At 51.1% G+C, this 25,988-nt stretch overlaps 1 protein-coding gene across 6 annotated transcripts in view; it reads right to left on the reverse strand.

The window, feature by feature from the left end:
• LOC122248384 (furin-like protease kpc-1) overlaps positions 1-25,988 on the reverse strand; it is a 439,251-nt gene that overhangs the window by 413,180 nt on the left and 83 nt on the right. For 3 of the 6 annotated variants that reach the window (XM_086531730.1, XM_086531729.1, XM_086531728.1), the window contains exon 1: positions 25,518-25,988. This exon is cut by the window's right edge and continues 83 nt beyond it. In XM_086531730.1, coding sequence (XP_086387856.1) covers positions 25,518-25,715 — 198 coding nt within the window. In that variant the 5' untranslated portion in view covers positions 25,716-25,988. The remainder of the gene's footprint in view (positions 1-25,517) is intronic. The other 3 variants (XM_086531727.1, XM_086531726.1, XM_086531725.1) reach the window with 1 other exon arrangement.

The following is a 25,988-nucleotide window of genomic DNA, read 5'->3' on the forward strand; positions in this document are numbered from 1 at the left end:
TAGGGTAGGGGGGAGGAGGAGGAAGGAGGAGGAGGAAGAGGAGGAGGGGGAGGAGGAGGAGGAGGAGGAGGAGGAAGAGGAGGAGGAGGAAGGGGAGGAGGAGGAGGAGGAGGAGGGGGAGAAGGAGGAGGAGGAAGAGGAGGAGGAGGAGCAGCAGGAGGAAGAGGAGCAGCAGGAGGAGGAGGAGGAGGAGGAGGAGGAGGAGGAGGAGGAGCAGCAGCAGGAGGAAGAGGAGCAGCAGGAGGAGGAGGAGGAGGAGGAGGAGGAGGAGGAGCAGCAGGAGGAGGAGGAGGAGGAGGAGGAGGAGGAGGAGGAGGAGGAGGAGGAGGAGGAGGAGGAGGAGGAGGAGGAGGAGGAGCAGGAGCAGGAGGAGGAGGAGGAGAAGGAGCAGGAGGAGAAGGAGCAGGAGGAGGAGCAGGAGGAGAAGGAGCAGGAGGAGGAGGAAATATGGAGAAAGGTATCAACAAAAAAATTCAAGGGAAGGGGGGGGGGCTATTAAATGGGGGAGTCAAAGTCATTACAATCTTTATCATAATAAGGGAGAGACGGAGGCAGGGAGGGAGGGAGAGACTAAAGGCGAGAGCGAGTAAGTAAGCAGAGATATCCGAGGAATCACAACAGTCTCCGTGGCCCCACCTCCATCTTCCCCCTCCCCCCTCCCCCCCTCCTCCTTCCCCGGGCCCTCGTCCTCATCAAGGGCGGGGATGGTAATGAGGGACAGATCCGAGGGGAGGTGTGGAAGGCGGATTAATCTGTCCGTCAGAAGCGTGAGGGGAAGCGACATATCAACAACCCATCGGAGGCACGGACCCGGGTGGGGGTGGGGGTGGGGGTGGGGGTAGGGGTGGGGGTGGGGAGGGGTGGGGGTAAGGGTAAGGGTCGGGTGGGAAGGACCGGGAACCCAGTCGCCGTGTTTGTTCATCACCTTTGACTCTCCGCCTCAGTGCCTATTTGCTATCTGTGTAATGCCTTTCTTTTCGGACTGAGTGTATGCGTGTGTTCACCTATTCGTATGCGTGGAATGATTCGAAATCCTTATTGATTGATCTCCTTTCCCCGACTGTTTGCGTTCGTGTCTTCGCAAAGTTACATCTGAGAACACATGTGCTCGTCCGCCCGCGAGCATATAGGCCTATGTCTTTTTACTCACTCCGCTCGAGGTAAAACTTTAATGTCTGCACATAATCAAGGAGTGTAGTTCCAAAGCTAAATAAGACAAAGATAAGCATAATCTATTTATCTTTGGAAGATGAAAAAGCAACACATACAAACATCCTTAGACAAAATAATTCTCATATAACAATAAAAAAAAAGGGGGAAAATAATACAAGCGGATATTTCCCTCTTGTGAAACGACGGATTTCCACGTCCGCCCCCGCACCCACGCCCCCTTGTATATATAAAAAAAAAAAAAAAGGCAAGACCGGATCGCCAGCATTGCCTAACGCCATCCAGCCCCGGCCTGAATCATCTAAATAATCCACCCGGCACAATCACGGCCCAATCACCGAGCCAATCACCCGCCGATTTCAACCCGGGTCCATCACAGCCATCAATCTGCCCCTAATCTGCATTGGATGATCCGCGGGTGCGCTCGCTCGCTCAAGGGAGAGGTGGACGGCGGCGCCCTAACACTCACCCTTTTTCTCTCCCCCGCTTTCTATGTCATGTATGAATATACGTATGTCTACATGTCTGTGTGTGTGTGTGTGTGTGTTTATGCGCATGTTTGTGCACTTATATATGCATGTATGTGTGTATGCAGATAGGGATGTATATAGGGATGTATGTATGGATTATGTGTGCATATATGCACATATATATGCATGTATAAGTACATGTATACATATATATACATGCATATCTAAGTATATATACATATAAACACATGTATATGCATGTATATAGTATGTGTACAGTATGTAAACATGTATCTAATCCTATAATATAAAATTTATCCTTTACATTTACTTCCTGATCCATTTGCCCGTCCTATCCCCTTACCCCTTACCCCTTACCCCCTACACATTACCCCCCCTACCCCTACCCCTGCCCCTTACCCCATTGGATATCCGTTACCTCTTATCCTATGTCCCCTGCCTTTTATATATGCATAAACACATGTGTTTATCCCTCAAGAAAAGTATCTTCTCCCATGACCATCCAGTGGAGGCAGCACACCGGAAAGGGAGAGAGGAAATGCGACCAAGAGATAAAATACGATAAACACAAGGGTGTTAAAATGCCAATAGATAACGCAGGGATAAGGTGACCAAGACAAAGGGAAATAGAGAGGGTTGAATAGGTGGGTTGAATAGGTTGGTGGGTTGGATAGGTAGGTGGGTTGGTGGGTGGGTTAGTGTGAAGGCTGTGAAGGTTAATGGTGTTGTTTTGTATTGGTCGTGAGGTGAAGTAGACATATAGGGGAAGGGGAGGCTTAAGAGGCAAAGGGCCAAGGGATAAGGGGACGGGGGGGGGGGGGGAAAAGATATAAAGGTCATAGCACAAGGCAGGGGGTACAGGATAAGAGATAACGGATATCCAATGGGGTAAGGAGTAAGGGGTAGGGGGGTTGGGGTAAGGAGTAAGGGGTAGGGGGGTAGGGGTAATGGGTAATGGGTAGGGTAAGGGGTAGGGGGCAATGGGTAAGGGGTAATGGGTACGAGGTAAGCGGTAAGGGGTAAGGTGTAGGGGGTAGGAGGGGCAAATGGATCAGGATGTAAATGTAAAGGATAAATCCTATATTATAGGATTAGATATAACGGACAAGGATTAAGGGGTAAGGGTTAAGAATAGGAGGAGACGAGCCATAGCACGTTAGCCGTACAGGGGCACGCGGATGGAAGGAAGGGGGGAGGGGAGGCAGAGCTTATCATCCTCGATACAATTACTAAAGGATGGATTTTGGTCTGTTTTTATCTCACGAGAAGAACGTTCCTCGAATCCAGTTCTCTCTCTATCTCTATCTCTATCTCTATCTCTATCTCTATCTCTATCCTTATCCTTATCCTTATCGAAGAATAATAGCCTACATTTTATCACTAAATTCATCTAAATCCATCACACTATATTCGCCTGCATCCATCCATCCACCCATCCATCTAGCTAGCTACCAATCCACCGAGCTTAATCTTCCTCCACTTATCCCGACCAAAGATAAACTGTAATTCCCCCCCCCCTCTCCCTCCCCCACCAACACCCCCACCAAGCCGGAGTTCGAAGCCACCCCAGCTTTCCATGTCAACTCCCTTGGCCACGCGCTGCACGAGCCGCGTCATGTCTCACGGAATAAAACATGTCCTTGCAACTCGGGTCTTGCATTTTGCATGACCTTGAAATACAAAAAATCAAGATACCTACCCTTTTACCCTTCCTCCTTCCCCCCCGCCCCTCACCCTTCCCTCTCCCCTGTCCCTTGCCCCCCCCCTCACCCTTCCCTCTCTCCTGTCCCTTGCCCCCCTCACCCTTCCCTCTCTCCTGACCCTTGCCCCCCCCCCCTCCACCCACACCCCACCCCTACCCCCAAACAAATAAGAGGGAAATCTCGCGAATGAAAATAAATGGGGGTGGCGGGGTGGGGAATCCCCGGCCGGCTTAAGCTCTCAGCGTTTCCGCTTTCTTGGAAGCCGGTCCTGCGGCTAGGCTGACCTACGTCATACACGGGGGGAGGGGGGGGGGTCACCAGAGGGATGGAGGAGGAAGAGGAGAAGAGGGGAGGGTCACCAGGGGGAAGGAGGAGGAGAAGGGGGGAGGGTCACCAGGGGGAAGGAGGAGAAGAGGGGAGGGTCACCAGGGGGAAGGAGGAGAAGAGGGGAGGGTCACCAGGGGGAAGGAGGAGGAAATGGGAGGGTCACCACAGGGATGGAGGAAGAGAGGGAGGGGTCCAAAGGAGGATGGAAGGAGGAGGGGAAGGAAATGGAAAGGGTGAGAAGGGAGCGGGAAGGGGAGGAAGGGAGCGGGAAGGGGAGGAAGGGAGTAAGAAGGGGGGGAGGGAGTAAGAAGGGGGGGAGGGAGTAAGAAGGGGGGGAGGGAGTAAGAAGGGGGGAAGGGCGCGGGATGGGGGGGAAGGGCGCGGGAAGGAGTAGGAAGGGGAAGGGAGCGGGAAGGAGTAGGAAGGGGAAGGGAGCGGGAAGGAGTAGGAAGGGGAAGGGAGCGGGAAGGAGTAGGAAGGGGAAGGGAGCGGGAAGGAGTAGGAAGGGGAATGGAGGGGGAAGAGGGTTTACAGAGGTGGGGGGGGGGGATAATAGTCCACAGGAGAGGTCTACAGAGGGGGCTCACAGCTGGGGATCAACAGATGGAGGGTCTACAGAGGGTAGATGTGGTGATGGGAGAAAGAGCGAGAGAATGAATAAATCCAAATGAAATAGGAAAATAAGGACAAACGCACAAGGAAATGACGACACCAGAAAGACGGGGATCCCTACAGTACACCAAACCTACCACCTAAAAAAAAAAAAAAAAAAAAATCGAAGTCCCGAAGGCCCCGCGGCTAAGAGGAAATACGAGATAACGAGGGAGGCAAAGACAGATGAAAGGAAGACCTTGACTCGAAGACGAACGAGGAGAGACAAAACAGACAGACGTGGACAAACGAGGGAAAACAGACGCTAAGATCCTCAAAGGGTGACAGGGAGGGATAAGGGTGAAAGCTGATGGGTGGGGGGCGAGTGAGGGGGGGGGCGAGTGAGGGAAGGGGGACGGGTGAGGGGGGGGTGAGTGAGGGAAGGGGGACGGGTGAGGGGGAGTGGGGGATGTAAAGGAATAGGAAGAGAAGGGCAGTGGAGAAGAGGGAAGGAGATGAGAGGAGAGGAGAAGGAGAGGGATGGGGAGAGGGAGTGCTCACAGACATCTGTTTAGTAGCACTGGGCCCTCTCATGCTATCCATCAACTCTCCCTCCATTATCGTCCCTCCCTCGCTTCCCTCATTCAGCGCCTTGGATATCCATTCATCTCCTGTTGCCTCCAAGCACGCAAGCACACTAAATGCCCTCACTGGGACGAGAGGGGAGGGAGAGGAGGATAGAAGGATAGACTGCCAAAAGGAGGGAGAGGGAGGCAGAAAGATAGGTAGGAGGAGGAGGAAGGTGAAGGAGAAGAGGCAGGGGAGCAAGGGAGGGAAAGAGAAAGAATGGGAGGCAGAAGGGTTGATGGAAGAGGAGGAAGGCGGGGGGAGGAGAAGGCGGGGAAGGGGAGGAAGGGCAGGAAGGGGGGAGGGAGGAGAAGGCGGGGAAGGGGAGGGAGGAGAAGGCGGGGAAGGGGAGGGAGGAGAAGGCGGGGAAGGGGAGGAAGGGGGGAGGGAGGAGAAGGCGGGGAAGGGGAGGGAGGAGAAGGCGGGGAAGGGGAGGAAGGGGGGAGGGAGGAGAAGGCGGGGAAGGGGAGGAAGGGGGGAGGGAGGAGAAGGCGGGGAAGGGGAGGAAGGGGGGAGGGAGGAGAAGGCGCGGAAGGGGCGAAGGGGAGAGAAGAGGGCGAAGCGGGAAGGGTAGGAAAGGAAAGAGAGAGGAAGCACGGAAGGAATAGCTATCTCCCCTTCCGAGAGGACTCCCCAACCCGCGAGCCGCGTGCCTCCCTCGGCCAAACCCCAGCAAGCAAGCAAGCACCGAGTCAAATTGAGAAAACCGACAGATACGAGCAGTCTCTCGCAACTTCCGGAGGGAATCAGCCTCTTCCAAAAAGCGGATTGCATGCACTGACCTCCGTCTAACCCAGCTTGCAGAAACTGTTGCATGCAAATTGGGCGCTTACACTTCCAGAGGAGAAGGGGGAGGAGGTGGAGGAGAAAGGAGGGGAAGGGGAGGAAAGATTGAGGCAAGGATAGAGGGAGGGGAGAAGAGAGGGTGGAAAGAGGGAGGGAAGGGATAAGAAGGGAGAAGAGAGGGTGGAAAGAGGGAGGGAAGGGATAGGAAGGGAAGAGAGGATGTGGAGGGATAGAAACCAGAAAGAAGGAAGGAGAGGAGGAAATAGAAGGGGCAACGGGAGGGGGGGGAAGGGAGAGGAGGCGCAATGTGTACATCCGGAACTACTACTTGGTCACCTTTAAAAAAAAAATCGTTCTTCTCTTTTCCTTCAAATTATTCAAAAGGTTATTGGTGACCGATTGTTTTGAAGAGTAACTCAACAAGAGGCCTATCACTGCTACATAAATTTCTTCGACACCAATATCTGTCAATCTTTAGTTCTCCTTTCCTATTCCTATTCCCATTACACTCAGCCACCAGCATCTCCACTGACACCCTCGACTCGACTCTCAACATGTTACGCTCCCCCGCGCATTTTCTTCAAACAATCCGCGATTTTTGAAAGACCCCTTTCCGCCGAAGAACATCAAACATTTTCTCCCATTATTCCCTCGTCTAACCAAGCGATCAGATCCCCCCAACCAAAAGCGATCGTACTCCAAACGCATTCAAATGAGTCGCTGCTGCCTCCAAACCTTCCATTTTATTATCCGCCTGCAACATGACTACATGAGGAAGGAGGAGGGAGGAGGGAGGAAGGAGGAAGGAGGAGGGAGCGGAAGGAGGAGGGAGAGGAAGGAGGAAGGAGGAGGGAGTGGGGGAGGAAAGAATGTTCTATTTCATCGCACTGACAACCATCGAACACCGCCGGCCAAGTATGTGGCAATTAATGTCCGATGTAAAACGAGTGTTTTTGACGTGGTGGAACATAGTTTTAATTGCGATTATTTTCATCATCAACTGAATGACCGATACAGGCGGATGCAAGCTGGCTTTTTTAATCCGTTGACTGAATATGTTCTCTCTTGTTTAAGGCAATTTCCGGATGAAATGATACAGGAGGTGGCTGGGGATAAAACTGTTAGACCCTTCGCCGCAGAACTAACGAAAAGCCGCCAGATAATTTAAGGGAGTGGGGGACGGGGAGATGTAGAGGGGGTTGGGGGGTGGAGGGATAAGGGGAGAGGGGGAGGAAGGAGGGATAGGGGGAGAGGGGGAGGAAGGAGGGATAGGGGGAGAGGGGGAGGAAGGAGGGATAGGGGGAGAGGGGGAGGAAGGAGGGATAGGGGGAGAGGGAGAGGAAGGAGGGATAAGGGGAGAGGGGGAGGAAGGAGGGATAGGGGGAGAGGGGGAGGAAGGAGGGATAGGGGAGAGGGGGAGGAAGGAGGGATAGGGGGAGAGGGGGAGGAAGGAGGGAGAGGGGGAGAGGGGGAGGAAGGAGGGATAAGGGGAGAGGGGGAGGAAGGAGGGATAGGGGGAGAGGGGGAGGAAGGAGGGAGGAGGAGGGAGAGGAAGGAGGAGGGAGAGGAAGGAGGAGGGAGAGGAAGGAGGAAGGAGGAGGGAGAGGAAGGAGGAAGGAGGAGGGAGAGGAAGGAGGAAGGAGGAGGGAGAGGAAGGAGGAAGGAGGAGGGAGAGGAAGGAGGAAGGAGGAGGGAGAGGAAGGAGGAAGGAGGTGGGAGAGGAAGGAGGAAGGAGGTGGGAGAGGAAGGAGGGAGGAGGAGGGAGAGGAAGGAGGGAGGAGGAGGGAGAGGAAGGAGGAAGGAGGAGGGAGAGGAAGGAGGAAGGAGGAGGGAGAGGAAGGAGGAAGGAGGAGGGAGTGGGGGAGGAAAGAAGAGGGAGAGGGGGAGGAAAGAAGAGGGAGAGGGGGAGGAAAGAAGAGGGAGAGGGGGAGGAAAGAAGAGGGAGAGGGGGAGGAAAGAAGAGGGAGAGGGGGAGGAAGAAGAGGGAGAGGGGGAGAAAGAAAGAGGGAGAGGGGGAGGAAAGAAGAGGGAGAGGGGGAGGAGGGTGTGAGGAAGTAGATAGATAGGATGGAGGGAGGTGGGTGTGGGTGAGGTGGAAGGAGGAGGAAGGAAAGAGGGAGAGGGGGAGGAAGGAGGAGGAAGGAAAGAGGGAGAGGGGGAGGAAGGAGGAGGAAGGAAAGAGGGAGAGGGGGAGGAAGGAGGAGGAAGGAAAGAGGGAGAGGGGGAGGAAGGAGGAGGAAGGAAAGAGGGAGAGGGGGAGGAAGGAGGAGGAAGGAAAGAGAGAGAGGGGGAGGAAGGAGGGAAAAGGAGAGGGAGAGGGGGAGGAAGGAGGGAAAAGGAGAGGGAGAGGGGGAGGAAGGAGGGAAAAGGAGAGGGAGAGGGAGGAGGAAACGAAAAAAAAAAATGTCAATGAGAAATAAGAAAAAGAAGCACCGTACGTAGCAATAACCCGCGAGAGAGAGAGAGAGAAAGAATGCATTTTCATAAATTCCACTCTTAAAATAAAGAAAAAAAAAATCCGGCCACCGCAACCCGAACAAACGTTTGCTCGCTCAATACACGGCGCTCTTGCTAAATTATCTGGTAGTATTTGGTATCGATCGGGCGCTACACACCTTTTCCTTCTCTTTCTTTGCTTGTTTTCGAGGCTGGACGAGCGCTTGGCATTTCGGTTCGGGAGAGTATGCATATATATTTCACCTTAAATTTCTAATTCCAGAGTGAGGACCCGGTGCGACTAGAGGGTTTGATTGCTGGCTTCTCCTGTTTATACGAGGACGACAGATGACACTGGCACTCGACGGCTGGCAGTTAAGGCATGCATACAGCTCTGGAACGCGCACAGCATAGGCACGCAGACAGGCACGCACGCACGCACGGACATACAGACTTCAGACACGCGAGGGTCATACACACGAATAGACCATTAACCCGACGTAGAGGAACGCAACGAAAGGAAATATAATTACAGATATGATACACTACGATGAAGCAAAGGAGCATAAAGGATGGCTGCTGAAAAAAAAAAAACGTAACGAAATTGGGAATACGAAACGGCGTGGAAGGAGAAAGCATAAGAACCGAGAGAAACGAACAAAAATGCAAATGTGGTTACGTATGCATATAAAACATGAATGAAACACAGCCGCAATAAGAATGCAACACTAACCCGTGACGTGACGTTTCGAGGCCTTTTTTTAATCCCCTTGAAACGCAGCTAGGTTAAGTAACGAAATAAATTTAAAAAAAAAGTGAAATATGAAACAAGGGGGGAATACTGAACAGCAACAAAACCAAAACAAAAAAAACAAAACAGGCATCGACAGAAGGACCAAATGGGGGGAGGGGGGGGGGGTACGTGTTCGTTATGCGACCGGCGGCAATTAAATTAACCTCCAGAATAAATCCGAACAACCAGATAAAACGAGAGGTAAACAGACCATTAATTAAGGGGGGGAAATAAGAACTAGCCCTCCCCCTTCCCTTGATGAAAAGGGAATAACTAATGATATCAAATTACCACAAGCGGATAATGACCCCTCAATTAAGGGAGGAGAGCGGGGGATGACATAAGGGTGAATGATTGGGCGGGAGGGGAATAACGGGCAGAGAGTGAGAGGAACAAAAAGAAAGACGAATAAGGAAGGGGAAATGAAAGAAAAGAGGAAAAAAACAAGAAAAAAAGAGAGAGAAAGAAAGAGAAAAAAGAACGACGTGTAAGCAAGAACAAAGACCGAAGAAATAAGAGAACTGCAAATTGAAGAGTAATTGGGAAGCAATCACGATGTGTCAGGTTGGTCACGCATCCTCAAAAAAAAGGAAACGAAAGGAAAGGAAGGAAGGAAGGAAGGAAGGGGGGAGAGAAAGAGGGAGGAAGAGGGGAGAGGCAGAGGGGAGAGAAAGAGGGAGGAGGGGAGGGGAGGGAGAGAAAGATAAAGAGGGAGGAGGGGAGGGGAGGGAGAGAAAGAGGGAGAAGGGGAGGGCAGGGAGAGAAAGAAGGAGAAGGGGAGGGCAGGGAGAGAAAGAAGGAGAAGGGGAGGGCAGGGAGAGAAAGAGGGAGGAGGGGAGGGGAGGGAGAGAAAGAGGGAGGAGGGGAGAGGAGGGAGAGAAAGAGGGAGGAGGGGAGAGGAGGGAGAGAAAGAGGGAGGAGGGGAGAGGAGGGAGAGAAAGAGGGAGGAGGGGAGAGGAGGGAGAGAAAGAGGGAGGAGGGGAGGGCAAGGAGAGAAAGAGGGAGGAGGGGAGGGGAGGGGAGGGAGAGAAAGAGGGAGGAGGGGAGGGGAGGGGAGGGAGAGAAAGAGGGAGGAGGGGAGGGGAGGGGGAGAAAGAGGGAGGAGGGGAGGGGAGGGGAGGGGAGGGGAGGGAGAGAAAGAGGGAGGAGGGGAGGGGAAGGAGAGAAAGAGGGAGGAGGGGAGGGGAAGGAGAGAAAGAGGGAGGAGGGGAGAGGAGGATTGAGTGAAGAAAGACGGGATAAGGAAGGGGGGACAAGGGCAGTGGAGAGAAAGAGGGAGGAGGGGAAAGGAAGGAGAGAAAGAGGGAGGAGGGGAGGGCAAGGAGAGAAAGAGGGAGGAGGGGAGGGCAAGGAGAGAAAGAGGGAGGAGGGGAGGGCAAGGAGAGAAAGAGGGAGGAGGGGAGGGCAAGGAGAGAAAGAGGGAGGAGGGGAGGGCAAGGAGAGAAAGAGGGAGGAGGGGAGGGCAGGCAAGGATGTTTTGAAAGAGGGAGGAGGAGGGAGCGGCAAGGACGAGGAAAGAGGGCAAGAGAGGGGAGGGCAAGGAGAGAAAGAGGGAGGAGTGGTAGGGGAGGGAGTTAGAAGAGGGTCGAGGAGAAGGGAGGGAGAAGAAGAAGGAGTGAGCTGGGAGGCAGAGAGAGGGTGAGAAGGAATGAGGTAGGGCAGAGAGAGGAAGGAGGGAGCAGGGAGGGGGAAGCGAGAGGAGGGAAGGAGAGTGAGCAGAGAGAGAGAGAGAGAGAACAGAGAGACACGAGAGATGAAGAGCGAGAACGAGATCGACGAGTGAACGAAGGAGGAGAGAGTGGACTGAGGAGGACCGAGAGAGAGAGAGAGAGAGAGAGAGAGAGAGAGAGAGAGAGAGAGTAACGAGGGACAAGAGAAAGGGAAGAAGATACTTTAAGGGAAGCGAATGTAATAAAAGCTAAGTAGATGATAAAGGGGAGTAAGTGATCGAAAGTGAAGCATCTGTGTAGATGTAGAGAAAGGAGGGAGAGAACAGAAGAAGAGAGTAAGAGAGGAAGAGATGAACAGAGCGAAAGAGACAGAGGAAGGGAGAAAGACATACAGAGGTTCGGGAACGATGATCAATAAACATGGGGGGTGGGGGGTAAGATGAGGGGGACGTGGAGTGAGCCTAGCAACTAACAAAGGCAAATCCGGAGGAGTCCGTGACACAACCGTCAGTTCATAGGCCTAGCCTAAGCGCAATACTGCAGAGCCGGCCATTAATATACCAAAGACCACATTGCTTACAACGCGATGGTAGAGGGCGTGAGGGAGGGAGAGGGAAAGTGAGAGAGAAAATGAAAGGGAGGGAGAGGGAAAGTGAGAGAGAAAATGAAAGGGAGGGAGAGGGAAAGTGAGAGAGAAAATGAAAGGGAGGGAGGATATGAGAGAGAAAATGAAAGGGAGGGAGGATATGAGAGAGAAAATGAAAGGGAGGGAGGATATGAGAGAGAAAATGAAAGGGAGGGAGGATATGAGAGAGAAAATGAAAGGGAGAGAGAGAATAGTAAGGGAGGATATGAGAGAGAAAATGAAAGGGAGGGAGGATATGAGAGAGAAAATGAAAGGGAGGGAGGATATGAGAGAGAAAATGAAAGGGAGGGAGGATATGAGAGAGAAAATGAAAGGGAGGGAGGATATGAGAGAGAAAATGAAAGGGAGGGAGGATATGAGAGAGAAAATGAGAGGGAGGATATGAGAGAGAAAATGAAAGGGAGTGAGGATATGAGAGAGAAAATTGAGAAGTGAATGAGAGAGAAAAATGAAAGGGAGTGAGGATAATGAGAGAGAAAATGGAAAGGGTGGGCAGGATATGATTGAGAAGGGGAAAAGAAGTAGGAGAAGAAGGGGGTTGTAAGGAGTCAGGGAGGAAGATCGCCAATACCAATTACACGACCCTCGCCTACGCATATTTAACTAGAAAAAAAACAATGCGCTCATAAACACCAGGAGGTCTAACTGGATTGTCGCCCTGGGGGCCATACTCTTCCCCTCGCCCCCCCACCCCCCGTCCTTTCCTTCCCTACCTCACCCATGCGACAATAACCAACGTAACAACCATGACCATCCTCACCGTCACCCCATCGTCCTTACAACCAAACGAAAACAACAGCAGAAACGGCAACCCGAGAGTAGATACGGCACACACGAGACCACCGACCCTCCCTCACTCCCCTCCCTCCCTCCCTCCCTCCCTCCCTCGCTCCACTCCCTTCCCTCACACCTCCCTCTCATCACATCCTCCCTCCCCTCCCTACCCTCCAGAAGTCCCATCCTCCTCAATCACACTCCCTCCCTCACTCCTCCAAGAGCCAGATCCCAAGTCATTAAAGTAGCGCCGCGGCCTAGGCACCGCCCCCGACGCCGCTGCCGATGCCGCCGCCGCCTCCGCCGTCGCATCGGAACAGAAGGGGGAGGGGGGGGGGGCTTCAACGCGAATCTAATTAAAACTTTCGCCGGCGCCACACGCAGGTGAGACAAGGGGACGCATGGCGAAGACGATCGACTGCCGACTTCGCTTTCCTTTTCGCCAGATGTGAGAGATCTCCCGACTCTCTACTCCCCCCCCCCTTTCCTATTTTCTCTCCCATTCTCTCCCTTCCCACTCTTTCTATCCTTCCTTCCGTCGTTCATCCCCATCTCATGTATTCTCCCCTTCTTACCGTTTCCTTCCTCCCTCCCTACCCGTACCTTCCCTCCCACCCTTACCCCCGCCTCATCCCTTCCCTCCCTCATCCCTTCCCTTCCCTCCCTCATCCCTTCCCACCCGATCCTCCCTCCCTCACTCCCTCCTATCTGCGGCCTGGACGGATGACCGAGACTAGCCATACGATCGACCAAACACATGCACCTTGCACGCAACGCAGGCGAACCGTTCGCCTTATGAACCTAAAAAACAAAACTTAAAACCAGTGAAGGCGAGATGCAACGAAGAAGAAAACCGTAACTTGGCACGAGTAAAGAACAACACATCAACAGGGGGTTGATTACTACCATTACGATATAAAAAGCATCGATGCGGTTACGATTTTTAATTAAATCGGGCACATAACAGTCGTCAAATGACAAGGGAGCCTCTGGTCATCTACAAAAGCCCTTCGGAAACTGCTTCATAATCCCCAATATCTATAACAAATTCGCAATCTATAGAAAGGCCAATGAATGCATGCAACACGGGAGATAATTCAGAATAAAGAACTAATGAAGAATAAGACACGAAGAGGGGGGGGGGAGGGGGGGGAGAGAAAGGGAGGAAGGGGATGGGAGGGAAGAGGGAAAGAGAAGGGAGAGAGGGAGGGGAAAGGGAAAGGAGGAGAAGGAAGGGAATGAGGGGAGAGGGAAAGAGGGGAAGGAAGTGAGGGGAGAGGAGAGGGAAAGTGGGGAAGGAAGTGAGGGGAGAGGAGAGGGAAAGTGGGGAAGGAAGCGAAAGGAGAGGGAAAGAGGGAAATAATGCGCGAGGAGAGGGAAAGAGGGAAAAGATGCGAGAGGAGAGGGAAAGAGGGAAAAGATGCGAGAGGAGAGGGAAAGAGGGAAAAGATGCGAGAGGAGAGGGAAAGAGGGAAAAGATGCGAGAGGAGAGGGAAAGAGGGAAAAGATGCGAGAGGAGAGGGAAAGAGGGAAAAGATGCGAGAGGAGAGGGAAAGAGGGAAAAGATGCGAGAGGAGAGGGAAAGAGGGAAAAGATGCGAGAGGAGAGGGAAAGAGGGAAAAGATGCGAGAGGAGAGGGAAAGAGGGAAAACATGCGAGAGGAGAGGGAAAGAGAAAGAATGCGAGAGGAGAGGGGAAAAGGAGAAGGAAGAGGAAGGGAGGGAAGAAGGGAAGGAGGGGAGAATAATAATAATAATAATAATGAATTGAATTATGGAAAATCAAGAAAATGATGAAAGGAAACTCGGAAACCCAAGACAAACTTTCCACAAAGGGAAAAAGGAGGAAAAAAGGGGAGAAGACAAACACGGGAGATTAAACTAACAATGAAGACGTCTTCGGGAAATAGAAGGAGGGGGCTTGCAGGATCAAACGCGGAAGACCACAAAGGAAAAAGGGAACAAAAAGAAAATGTAGATAAACAGTGATAGGAAGAGTAGAATGAAAGCGATCACAAAGCAAGTCGTCGCCCTCGCCCTCGCCCTCGCCCTGCCCGTCCTACTCCCCCTTCCTCCCTAAGTAGATCTAGAACGTTCCCTCGAAAAAAAAGAGACTCCATCTATTCACGCGACGCAGACCCAATACAACAGAAACAAAATGTCAACATCGTACACACGATAAAACAGATCTAACATAGGCCTATACGCGAGACATGTCTATTGATCACTTCTAGGCCTCAATTAACCGGTCGAGGCGAGGCGAGGCGAGGCGAGCGATGTGTCCCTTCGCCCTCCTCGACATGAATTAACTAAATGGGGGATGGGAGCCCGGGGAGAGACACGGGGGGAGTGGGGGGTGCTGACCCGGTGCCCCGCGACAAACTTTTCTTTGTCACATCCAGGTCTCATTTTCTCGCCATTCGCTTTATTTGATTTTTTTTTACATCGACTGTAATAGAACACCTGTCTCAGTCTCTGCGGAGGTGAGGGACTGAAACGCCTAGGCCTACAGTACCAGTGGTGTATGTCACTGTGCCAGGTCAATTAGCCAGTTTGAAATGCACGTCGCATACAATGTGAACTTATAGTAAGTGTAGCCCGGTTAGATGCATCCTAACAGTGTGTATTACGTTTTCAATCGTATCAATTTGATAACGTAAACAAGAAATAATGATATAATTTACACAAGTATACATAATGTGCGCACGCGCGCGCGTGCGTGTGCGTGTACGTCTATGGTTATGAATATCGTCTACAGTGCTCCTGCGATGCCAGCGCGAAGCGGGCCAACAGAGCGAGTGCCGCGATGCCGCGCGGCGAGACGCCAGGCACCGATAACGCAGGTGTGGCACTAAACTGTGGCACCGCAAAGTATATGAGCGGGTTTTAAAGAGCAATAAAATTAGGCCGGAGGCGGCGTCGGCATCTTCAAAGGATACGAAGGCAACGCGAGTCTTTTGCGAGGCGCTGAAGGCCGACGCTGGAGGAGGAGGGGCTGCAGGGAGACAGGAGCCAAGTAAAAAACTCGAGGGGAAGCCAAGGGAACTAATTACAATGGGAAAGCCAACAGTACTTGATAGTAATAAGTAACAGTACTAGTAAGTAGTGACAATTATAGCAGTATAGCAAGTACAACCAATACTGGTGAGCAAAATCAATACAAGCTATACAATAGCAGCCGTAGTAGTAGTAGTAGTACTAATGAGCAATAGCAGTACTAGTAAGCAACAGTAACACCATCAACACCAACAACTTGGTGGTCAAGATGTTTTTTCCACCGGCTGACATCACTGGTTATCTTAATTTCTTGGTACTGTGTGGAAGCGATAAAGACGAGGCCTTCATGGGCGGCTGTGTTAGGTCACTAACTTAGACAACTAATTTACAAATAAGCACAAGAGTCCGAGACGACCCTTCCCCTTCACGAGATCGGCTCTTTCTCTCTCTTTCTCTCTCTTTCTCTCTCTCTCTCTTTCTCTCTCTCTCTCTCTTTTACCCATTTCCCGGGTTTCCCCGCAATGCCCAAACGCTCCCCTCATGGGCACGGTCATTTTTATTGGCCCTCTTCCAGGCACGGCCACCCGATTGGTCCTCGTTTGAAAAGAGGGACGCGACAGGGTGGTCGGGCGAGCGCGCTTGTAACAAAGACAACCAACGTATTCACAACTACGAGGTAAATAATAATTCACCAATGATGAATATCTCAACATAAGTGTTTGACCCAGGCCATGCCTTAAGTCAGGTCATTAGCAGGTAATTAAACGAACTACGAGTTCAGTTAGCAATTACTAGCTGTACTAGCCTAGTCTAATTGAGTAGTAGTTATACAGCACTGACAAGTGTTAGCAGTCGTAGCCAGTAAAAAGATAAAAAAAAACTAATATCTGAACGTAAATAATATGAGTAGGGATAAAAACAGACACACATTATACATACACAGAATCATGCCTGGAAAACAAGGCATGTCCCCCGCCCCTACGCCCATTAGAAGAAAAAAAAATCAGACCCATTTATCCAATAAACGTAACAGCATACATCATCAATAAAATATGACAAAGTACAATTATAACATTTTTATCAGGCACTCAAAAGTGCAAAATTAAAGCTATCATCAGCGGTAAAACTAACCGGGGGGGGGGGAGATAGAATGGGGAAGAGGGAGAGCGGGGAGGGGTGATTGGGGAAGGGGGAGAGAGAAAGAGAAAGGGGGTAGAGGGGAAAGAGAAAGGGGAAAGTGAACGTATGGGGTTAAGAGAGAGAGAAGAGAAAGGGAGGATAGAGGGAGACGAGAGGACGATTGAGAGATAGAGAGAGAGAGAGAGGGGGAGAGGGAGAGAGAGAGAGAGAGAGAGAGAGAGAGAGAGAAAGAGAGAGAAAGAGAAGGGGGAGAAAAAGAGAAAGAGAAGGGGGAGAGAAAGAGAAAGAGAAGGGGGAGAGAAAGAGAAAGAGAAGGGGGAGAGAAAGAGAAAGAGAAGGGGGAGAGAAAGAGAAAGAGAAGGGGGAGAGAAAGAGAAAGAGAAGGGGGAGAGAAAGAGAAAGAGAAGGGGGAGAGAAAGAGAAAGAGAAGGGGGAGAGAAAGAGAAAGAGAAGGGGGAGAGAAAGAGAAAGAGAAGGGGGAGAGAAAGAGAAAGAGAAGGGGGAGAGAAAGAAAGAGAAGGGGGAGAGAAAGAGAAAGAGAAAGAGAAGGGGGAGAGAAAGAGAAAGAGAAAGAGAAGGGGGAGAGAAAGAGAAAGAGAAAGAGAAGGGGGAGAGAAAGAGAAAGAGAAGGGGGAGAGAAAGAGAAAGAGAAGGGGGAGAGAAAGAGAAAGGGGGTAAGGGGGAGAGAGAGAGAAAGAGAAAGGGGGTAAGGGGGAGAGAGAGAGAAAGAGAAAGAGGGTAAAAACGGGGAGAGAGTGAAATGTGTATGTGTTGGTTTGTTGTTAGTTAGATGTATAGAGGGGGAGAGAGAGAGAAAGAGAAAGGGGGTAAGGGGGAGAGAGAGAGAAAGAGAAAGAGGGTAAGGGGGAGAGAGAGAGAAAGAGAAAGAGGGAAAGGGGGAGAGAGAGAGAAAGAGAGATAAGGGGGGTACAGGGGGAAGATAGAGAGAAAGGGGGGTTAAAGGGGAGTAAGAGTTGAGAGAGCTCGAAAGAGAAATTGTGGTTACTGGGTGAGAGCTCTATGTAAATATACGTTTGTTTTTTACATTTCCGAAGAGAGAGAGAGAAGAGAGAAAAGTCAACAGTTATAGATAGAGATAATAGAAATGATCTAGGGGTGAAAGGGGTGAAGTGTAGAGAATTGTATTGGGGGTGGGGGTAAGGGGGGTGATAGAGAGATAAGAGAAAGGGGTAGAAAAGGAGTTAGAGTGCGCGTTAAGAGAAAGAGGGGTGTAAGGGGGAAGTGGAGTGTGTTGTGTATGTTTATGATTGGTTGTGTGTGAGAGAGAAGGAGGAAGGGGTAAAGGGGAGGAAGGAAGAATAAAGAGGAAGGTAGAAAGGAAGAAGAAGGGGGGAGGATGGTGTGTCGGGGAGGAGTTGTCTGGAAAGGGGATTGAGGAAAAGGATAAAGACAGGGAGCGGTAAGGAAGAGAGAAAGGGAAGGGAAAAAATGGGTTTAGTTGTACGATGGCGGGAGGAATTTTATAAAAATGATTGAAACTTGAAACGTAAGTCGAGTCGAGATATTGCCATCATACACCACCAAATCAATCCAATTCACTCTCTCTACACATTACACATCTTACACATCTAAAAACATACACACACACACACACATATATATATATATATAAATAAGAGAGAGGCGAGCGTTGAGGTGAGAGAGATAGAGAGAAGCGCAAGTCCATTGACCGCTTTTAAACCTTGGGTCCCAAGATTGTGCGCCTTCAAACAACACACAATAATATTGAAATATTATTAAATAAATTAATTAAAAAAACGGCTAGAATAAAATCGTTAGTCAACTGACCTCCCGAGTAGTCCCCCCCCCACCACCCCTCCCCGAGATCCACCCCCCCCCCGGCGCACCACATATCATATATTCAACCTCCCAGATCCCAGTCCCCCTCCCCTTACCCTAATCATACCTATCCTCCGCCTCCTTCCCTTCCCTCCCCTACCCTTCCCCACCACCATCACCTCCCTCTCCCCCTCCTCCCCGCCCTCCCTCCCTCCCCTTTCATCGCCGCGGTCGGGCAATGACAACAAAGGGAGGCATTCCAGAAGGCGGGACCGTCCCTGGGAATTCGGTCTGTCATAGCCGTTATGGTTCGTCGCGACGCCGCCGACACCAGGCTGTGCATTCTATCAAAAACTTCTTGGAAGGTACGCAAGAACGGTGGATTATGGTTGCTCTTTTTAACAACAAAATTTTACTTATCGTATCATTTCGTATGTAGGGTTGTAGCGTTTAAACGAAGCGCCCCCGGTGATAGATGGGAAAATGAGAAAAATAAATCAACTAATTAATTAATAAGTAAATTTAAGGATAAACTAAATAAATAAAACAATTAACAAAGAGAAAAAAAATCAAGTAAAAAATAAATACACGATTAAATCAAATAAACAAAGAAAATCAAATGTTTCCATTTCTGAAAAAAAAAACGGTTCATGCACGACAAGTTCGTGATTTTCCAATCGCGCCAAGGATCTTGAACTAAGGAAATGCTTATATTTAGTGGATGATTTTACAGCAGTCATCGTAACTCGCCCTTAAAGAAAGAAAACATCACCGAGCGTAAAAGCCAATAAACCACTGGAGACGAACCTCTTTACGGGACATCATGCACCAACAAGGCTCATGCACCAGGCTTAACTCCCAGCTCCTTTACATCTCACCCCCACCCCTACCACAACCCCCCCCTGCCTCCCTCTACCAATCCCTATCACTCACCCCCAACCCCATTAATTAATGCCCCACTCTCTCCTTTTCCCCTTCCCTCCCTCCCTATCTACCCCCTACCCCCTACCCCTCTACCTCCCCGTATTCACATCAATTTATTCCCCACTTGCCCCTTCCCCTCCCCTTCTCCTTACCCCATTCTAAGCACATGTACACCATCATAAACTAATGGGAAAAAGAGTGGGGGAAGGGGAAGGGGGAGAGGAGAAAGGGGTGTGGGGGGAGGAGAAAGGGGAGTGGGGGGGCGGGAGGGGAGACCTCTGCACACATTGCATGTCATGATCAGTCATGCAATCGAACTTTCGTGGCGATATATTGCGTCGCCGATGAAGTATGGCAGGGTGGAGGTGGGAGGAAGAGGGGCGGAGGGAAGTGGAGAGGAGGAGAGAGAAGGAGATAGGTGAGGGAGGAGTGGTGGGGAGGGAGAGAGGGGGAGTGGGGAGGGGGAAGGGAGGGAGGGAGGGGAGGGAGGGAGAGGGGGAGAAAGAAGAATGGGTAGAGGGGGGGAGAAGGGATAGGGGGGGGAAGAAGGGAGAAAGGAAAGATATAAAAAAATAAAAAGAAAGGGAAGGGAGCGGGAAATAAGGTGAAAAAAGAAAAAGAAAATAAGAAAGAAAGAAAGGTAGATAGAAAGAAAGATAGAAAGGTAGATAGAAAGATAGAAAAAAGAAAGATAGAAAGAAAAAAAGAAAGATAGAAAAAGAAAAAGAAAAAAAAAGATGGAGAGAAAGATAGGAGGGAGAGAGAAACCGGAACAAAAAAAGAAAAAGACTGACCAAAAGGACAATAACAAACACGAAGAAAGCGAGAAAATATTACTCGCATACCCCCACTTCCCCTCTCCTCCGCGTGCAAGTATGCATGCGCGTAACTATATGGTCAGTCACCACGCAAACGCTGTTTCTGCCAAAGTGTGGGTTGGGGGAGGAGGTAGAGAGGGGGGGATGGGGGAGAGGGGGAGAGAGTGAGAGCGAGTAGGGGGGAGGGTTTTAGGAGAAAGGGGGAGTGTGAGGGGATGGAGAGAGGGTGAGGTCGGGAGGGAGGAGGGGGAGGGGAGGAGGGAGGGAGGGAGAGAGGAGGGGAGGGAGGAGGGGGAGAGGGAGGGGAGTAGGAAGGTGAGGGGAGGAGGGGGGAGGGAGGGAGGTGAGGGGATAAGAGGGGGAGAGGGAGGTGAGGGGAGAAGAGGGGGAGAGGGAGGGGAGGAGGGAGGAGGGAAGAAGGAAGGGAGAAGGGAGGGGAAAGGGTTGACTTATAACACAGTCAGTCACGCTCGGGTTGAAATTCGATTTTTGTTTGTATCGTCATGATTTCCCATGTCTATATCTACCTTTACAACAGCATATATATATATATATGGGTATTATATATAAAATCTGACCAGTCCAGTTAACTGGTTCTCGTTCGAACAAACTATTCTAAGCATTTACCCAAATTTGTGCAATATGCAAGGGGGGTTAGAAGGGCAAGGGGGGGTCAGAGGGGCAAGGGAGGTTAGAGGGGCAAGGGGGGGATTAGAGAGGCAAGGGGGGGGGATTTGAGGGGCAATGGGGGGGGTTAGAGGGGCAATGGGGGTTAGAGGGGCAATGGGGGGGTTAGAGGGGCAAGGGGGGGGGGTTAGAGGGACAAGGGGAGGCCTAGAAGGGCAAGAGAACACCTGAAGTCAAACAAGAAAATGCCGAGTTTATTATAAAAGTCGCCGTGGTAAAGACGCAGTCTAATCCGCTCTAGAGGAGAAACTTTGTCAAAAAGTTTTCCGAGTCAGTTTGTTTACACTTCGTCAAGCAGGTGGATGTGTGTCCTGTCACACTGTCTCTTCTCTATGCTTCCGTCCTCTTCACTCTCCGGCTTACCGGCGCGCGAGAGAGAGACAGATAGATAGAAAGAGGGAAGAAGAATATCACAAAGGAAACAAGCCAAGACAAAACGCCAACGTGTAAGCACTACTAGTAGTAGTAGTAGTAGTAGTGGTAATAATCGTAGTAGTTTCGAGGAGTGTGAAATAAGAAGAGGCAGAGAAGTCCACACGGCGCAACACTTGGACTCAGTTGAGCTCCCCAAGTTTGGCAGGAACTTGGGTTAACGGTGACGCCCCTCTCCCCGTCCCTCTCCCTCCCTCCCCTACTCTCTCTCCTCACCGCTCTCTGTCTCCCCCCCCCCCCCTCCCGCTACCCTTCCCAGTGCGCACACCTGTACCCACCACCAACACATCCGCCGCTCACAACCTGTCTCTCGTGCTACTTGCTTCTTATTCATCTCTCTCTCTCTCTCTCTCTATCTCTCGTTATTTCTTTTTTTGGTGCTCCCTGTCTCTTCCTGGTTGCCACATATATATATCTCCATCTACAAACATTACTTCCCCAAACTAAATTCACCCTAAACGAGGAGACAGAATAACCCCGGCCGGCCAGACAGCGAATCCCGTGGTGGTTTAGCCCCTCCCACCGACTCCCCTCCTCCCTCCTCCCTCCTCCCTCCTCCCTCCTCCCTCCTCCCTCCTCCCTCCTCCCTCCTCCCTCCTCCCCTCCCCTCCCTCCTCCCTCCTCCCTCCTCCCTCCTCCCTCCTCCCTCCTCCCGCTACTTACCGTGTATGACAATGCGCGCAATCACCTGTTACATTAAAGGAAATTCCGCTGCAACTTTGCCCCCCCTCCCTTCCTCTTCCCCTTCCTCCTTTCTATCCACTTCTCGTCCTCCCATTCCTTATTCCTCTCCACCTCTCCTCCTCCCTCTTGAAGTTTAGGGTCATAGCCCTTAGGCGGTCTAACCCAAGGCTACAGTTTATGTCTTCGCATTGGTTCTGTTCCCAAGTTCCCCCGTTCTCTTGTGCTCTCGCTCTCTCCCGTTCTCCCCCTTGTATTTGGCGATATCTATTCATGATATCCATAGTTTCATATCCTCTTTTATCAAGCGTTGCTTTACCTGTCTCCCTTCCCTTTTCTCCCTCTCCCTCTCCCTCCCTCTCTCCCTCAATTCTACCCACTCAACTTCCATTCACACTTATTCTGCTCTCTCACTCTTGTCATTACCATGGCCTCTACCATCGAATCCTATTTCTTGCATCCTCGCATATCTCTCTCTCACCCTCACATTCACTCACTCACTCACACCAACCCTCCCTCCCTCCCTCACCCTTACACACACACGCACACACACACACATGCCCTCACCCTTACACACACACACACACACACACACACACACACACACACACACACACACACACACACTCACCCTTACACACACACTCACCCTTACACGCATACACACATACCCTCACCCTTACACGCATACACACATACCCTCACCCTTACACGCATACACACATACCCTCACCCTTACACGCATACACACATACCCTCACCCTTACACGCATACACACATACCCTCACCCTTACTCTACACACATACCTCACGCATACACACATACCCTCACCCTTACACGCATACACACATACCCTCACCCTTACACGCATACACACATACCCTCACCCTTACACGCATACACACATACCCTCACCCTTACACGCATACACACATACCCTCACCCTTACACGCATACACACATACCCTCACCCTTACACACATACACACACACACACACATGCCCTCACCCTTACACACACACACACACACACACACATGCCCTCACCCTTACACACACACACACACACATGCCCTCACCCTTACACACACACACACACATGCCCTCACCCTTACACACACACACACACACACACACACATGCCCTCACCCTTACACACGCACACACACACATGCCCTCACCCTTACACACATGCCCTCACCCTTACACACACACACACACACATGCCCTCACCCTTACACACGCACACACACACACATGCCCTCACCCTTACACACACACACACACACCCTCACCCTTACACGCATACACACATACTCTCACCCTTACACGCATACACAAATCTCCCTCCCTCCCACTCTCTCTCTTTCTCCTCCCCCTCATACACACATCTCCCTCCCCACTTTCTCTCTCTCCCCTCATACTCACACCTCCCTTCATCCCTCCCACCCTCATACACACACACAACCCTCCCTCCCTCCCACTCTCTCTCTCCCCTCTCATACACACACACATCCCTCCCTCCCTTCCTCCCTCCCTCCCCTCCGGCTCTCTCTCTCTCTCTCTCTCTCTCCCTCTCATGCACACATCTCTCTTCCTCCTTCCCTCCCTCCAGCTCTCTCCCTCCCTCCCCTCCGGCTCTCTCTCTCTCTCTCTCTCTCTCTCTCCCTCTCTCTCCCTCTCTCTCCCTCTCATACACATATCTCTCTTCCTCCCATTTTCTCTCTCCCCCCTCATACACACATCTCCCTCGCCCTCATACACACACCCCTCCCTCCCTCCCTCCTACTCACTCTCTCTCTCTCTCTCTCTCTCTCTCATACACACTTCCCTCCCTCCCTCCCACTCTCTCCCCCCTCATACACACACCTCCCTCCCACTCTCTCTCTCCCCCCTCATATACACATCTCCCTCAACTCTCTCCCTCCCTCCCATCATACACACATCTCCCTCATCTCTCTCCCCCTCATATACACATCTCCATCTCTCTCCCTCCCTCCCCTCATACACACATATCCTTCATCTCTCTCCCTCCCTCCCCTCATACACACATCTCCCTCATCTCTCTCCCTTCCTCCCCTCATACACACATCTCCCTCATCTCTCTCCCTCCCTCCCCTCATACACACATCTCCCTCATCTCTCTCCCTCCCTCCCCTCATACACACATCTCCCTCATCTCTCTCCCTCCCTCCCCTCATACACACATCTCCCTCATCTCTCTCCCTCCCTCCCCTCATACACACATCTCCTTCATCTCTCTCTCTCCCCTCATACACACATCTCCTTCATCTCTCTCTCATCTACATCTCACATCTTCCTCTAAAACACACCTCTCTCCCCTCTCCTAAAACACACACCTCTCTCTCTCCCCTCATACACACCTCCCTCTCCCCCTAGCTCCCTAAACACACATCTCCCTTCCTCCCCCTCTTAAATCCACACACTCTCTCTCTAGCTCCCTCATGCACACATCTCCTCCTCTCTAAACTCCCTCAACACACCTCCCCTCTCCCTAAAACTAAAACACACACCTCTCCCTAGCTCCTAAACACTCACATCTCCCCTCAAACACACACACCTCTCCCCTAACTCTCACTAACACACACACACCTCTCCCTAGCTCCCTAAAACACACACACTTCTCCCCCTAGCTCCCTAAAACACACACACCTCTCCCTCTAGCTCCCTAAAACACACACACCTCTGCCCCTAGCTCCCTAAAACACACACACCTCTGCCCCTCGCTCCCTAAAACACACACACCTCTCCCCCTAGCTCCCTAAAACACACACACCTCTCCCCCTAGCTCCCTAAAACACACACACCTCTGCCCCTAGCTCCCTAAAACACACACACCTCTGCCCCTAGCTCCCTAAAACACACACACCTCTGCCCCTAGCTCCCTAAAACACACACACACCTCTCCCCCTAGCTCCCTAAAACACACACACCTCTGCCCCTAGCTCCCTAAAACACACACACCTCTGCCCCTAGCTCCCTAAAACACACACACCTCTGCCCCTAGCTCCCTAAAACACACACACCTCTCCCCCTAGCTCCCTAAAACACACACACCTCTCCCCCTAGCTCCCTAAAACACACACACCTCTGCCCCTAGCTCCCTAAAACACACACACCTCTGCCCCTCGCTCCCTAAAACACACACACCTCTCCCCCTAGCTCCCTAAAACACACACACCTCTCCCCCTAGCTCCCTAAAACACACACACCTCTCCCTCTAGCTCCCTAAAACACACACACCTCTCCCCCTAGCTCCCTAAAACACACACACCTCTGTCCCTAGCTCCCTAAAACACACACACATACCTCCCTCTTATTCTCCATCCATTCTTCCCACTTTTCTTTATTTTTCCTCACCTTAGCCTCAACCACCGAAGCAGATTCCTCTCACCCTCTCTTCACTCTGTCTCTCACACTCACCCTATTCTCTCTTACTCTTTTCCCTTACCTTAGTTACAGCACTGAGGCCGATTTCTCTCACACACCCTCATTTTGCGCTCGCTCCCTCTCTCTCTCTCTCTCTTTCACCCTTCTCCATCTCGCTTTTTTCCTGACCTTAGCCTCAAACACCGATTTCTCTCTCTCTCATCCACACATACACACACACACAAAACCTCTCTCTCTCTCTCACATACACTTACCTTTCTCTCGCTCACACACACACACTCATCCTACTCACTCACTCACTCACTCTCTCATCCACACACACACACAACATTCTCTCTCTCTCTCTCTCATATACCCTCACTTTTCTCTCGCTCACACACACACACACTTACCTTTCTCTCGCTCACACACACACACACTTACCTTTCTCTCGCTCACACACACACACACTTACCTTTCTCTCGCTCACACACACACACACTTACCTTTCTCTCGCTCACACACACACACACACACTTACATTTCTCTCGCTCACACACATACACTCACCCTACTCACTCACTCTCTCTCATCCACACACACAACATTCTCTCTCTCTCTCTCTCTCCTTACCTTAGTTATAACATCGAAGTCGTGTCTTCTGGCGATCTCGTGTGCCTTCTCGTCCCCCCCCTCGACGTGCGCCGCCCATTCGTGTGTGTAATCCCCGACCTCCGCACACACGAAGCAAGGTACACACAGGAACACCAACACCACCACACTCATCACTCTCACCACACTCGATTCACCACTACAGGTCCGCGGATGCATTTCTTTTTTTTGGATTCTATTCTAGGCCTACTCGTCGGTTTATTTATGGTGATGATTATTTCTCTATATGGATACTTATGATGACAAAAAGTTTTTTTTTTTTTTTTTTGGTATTTATATATTTTTGAATGGGGGGGAAAGGGAATGTAATTTCCAATTTGTTGTTTTTTTTCTCTCTCCTGGGGGGGTGATATTTAAAAAAAGATCTTAGGTACTCTTAACTAGGCTCTCGAAGGGTTTAAAAAAGGGAGGGAGAGAAAAAAGGATGGTCTA

This window comes from Penaeus japonicus, unplaced genomic scaffold (assembly GCF_977035675.1).
Source record: "Penaeus japonicus unplaced genomic scaffold, GWHDUDI00000001_assembly GWHDUDI00000036, whole genome shotgun sequence".
Taxonomy (NCBI): domain Eukaryota; kingdom Metazoa; phylum Arthropoda; class Malacostraca; order Decapoda; family Penaeidae; genus Penaeus; species Penaeus japonicus.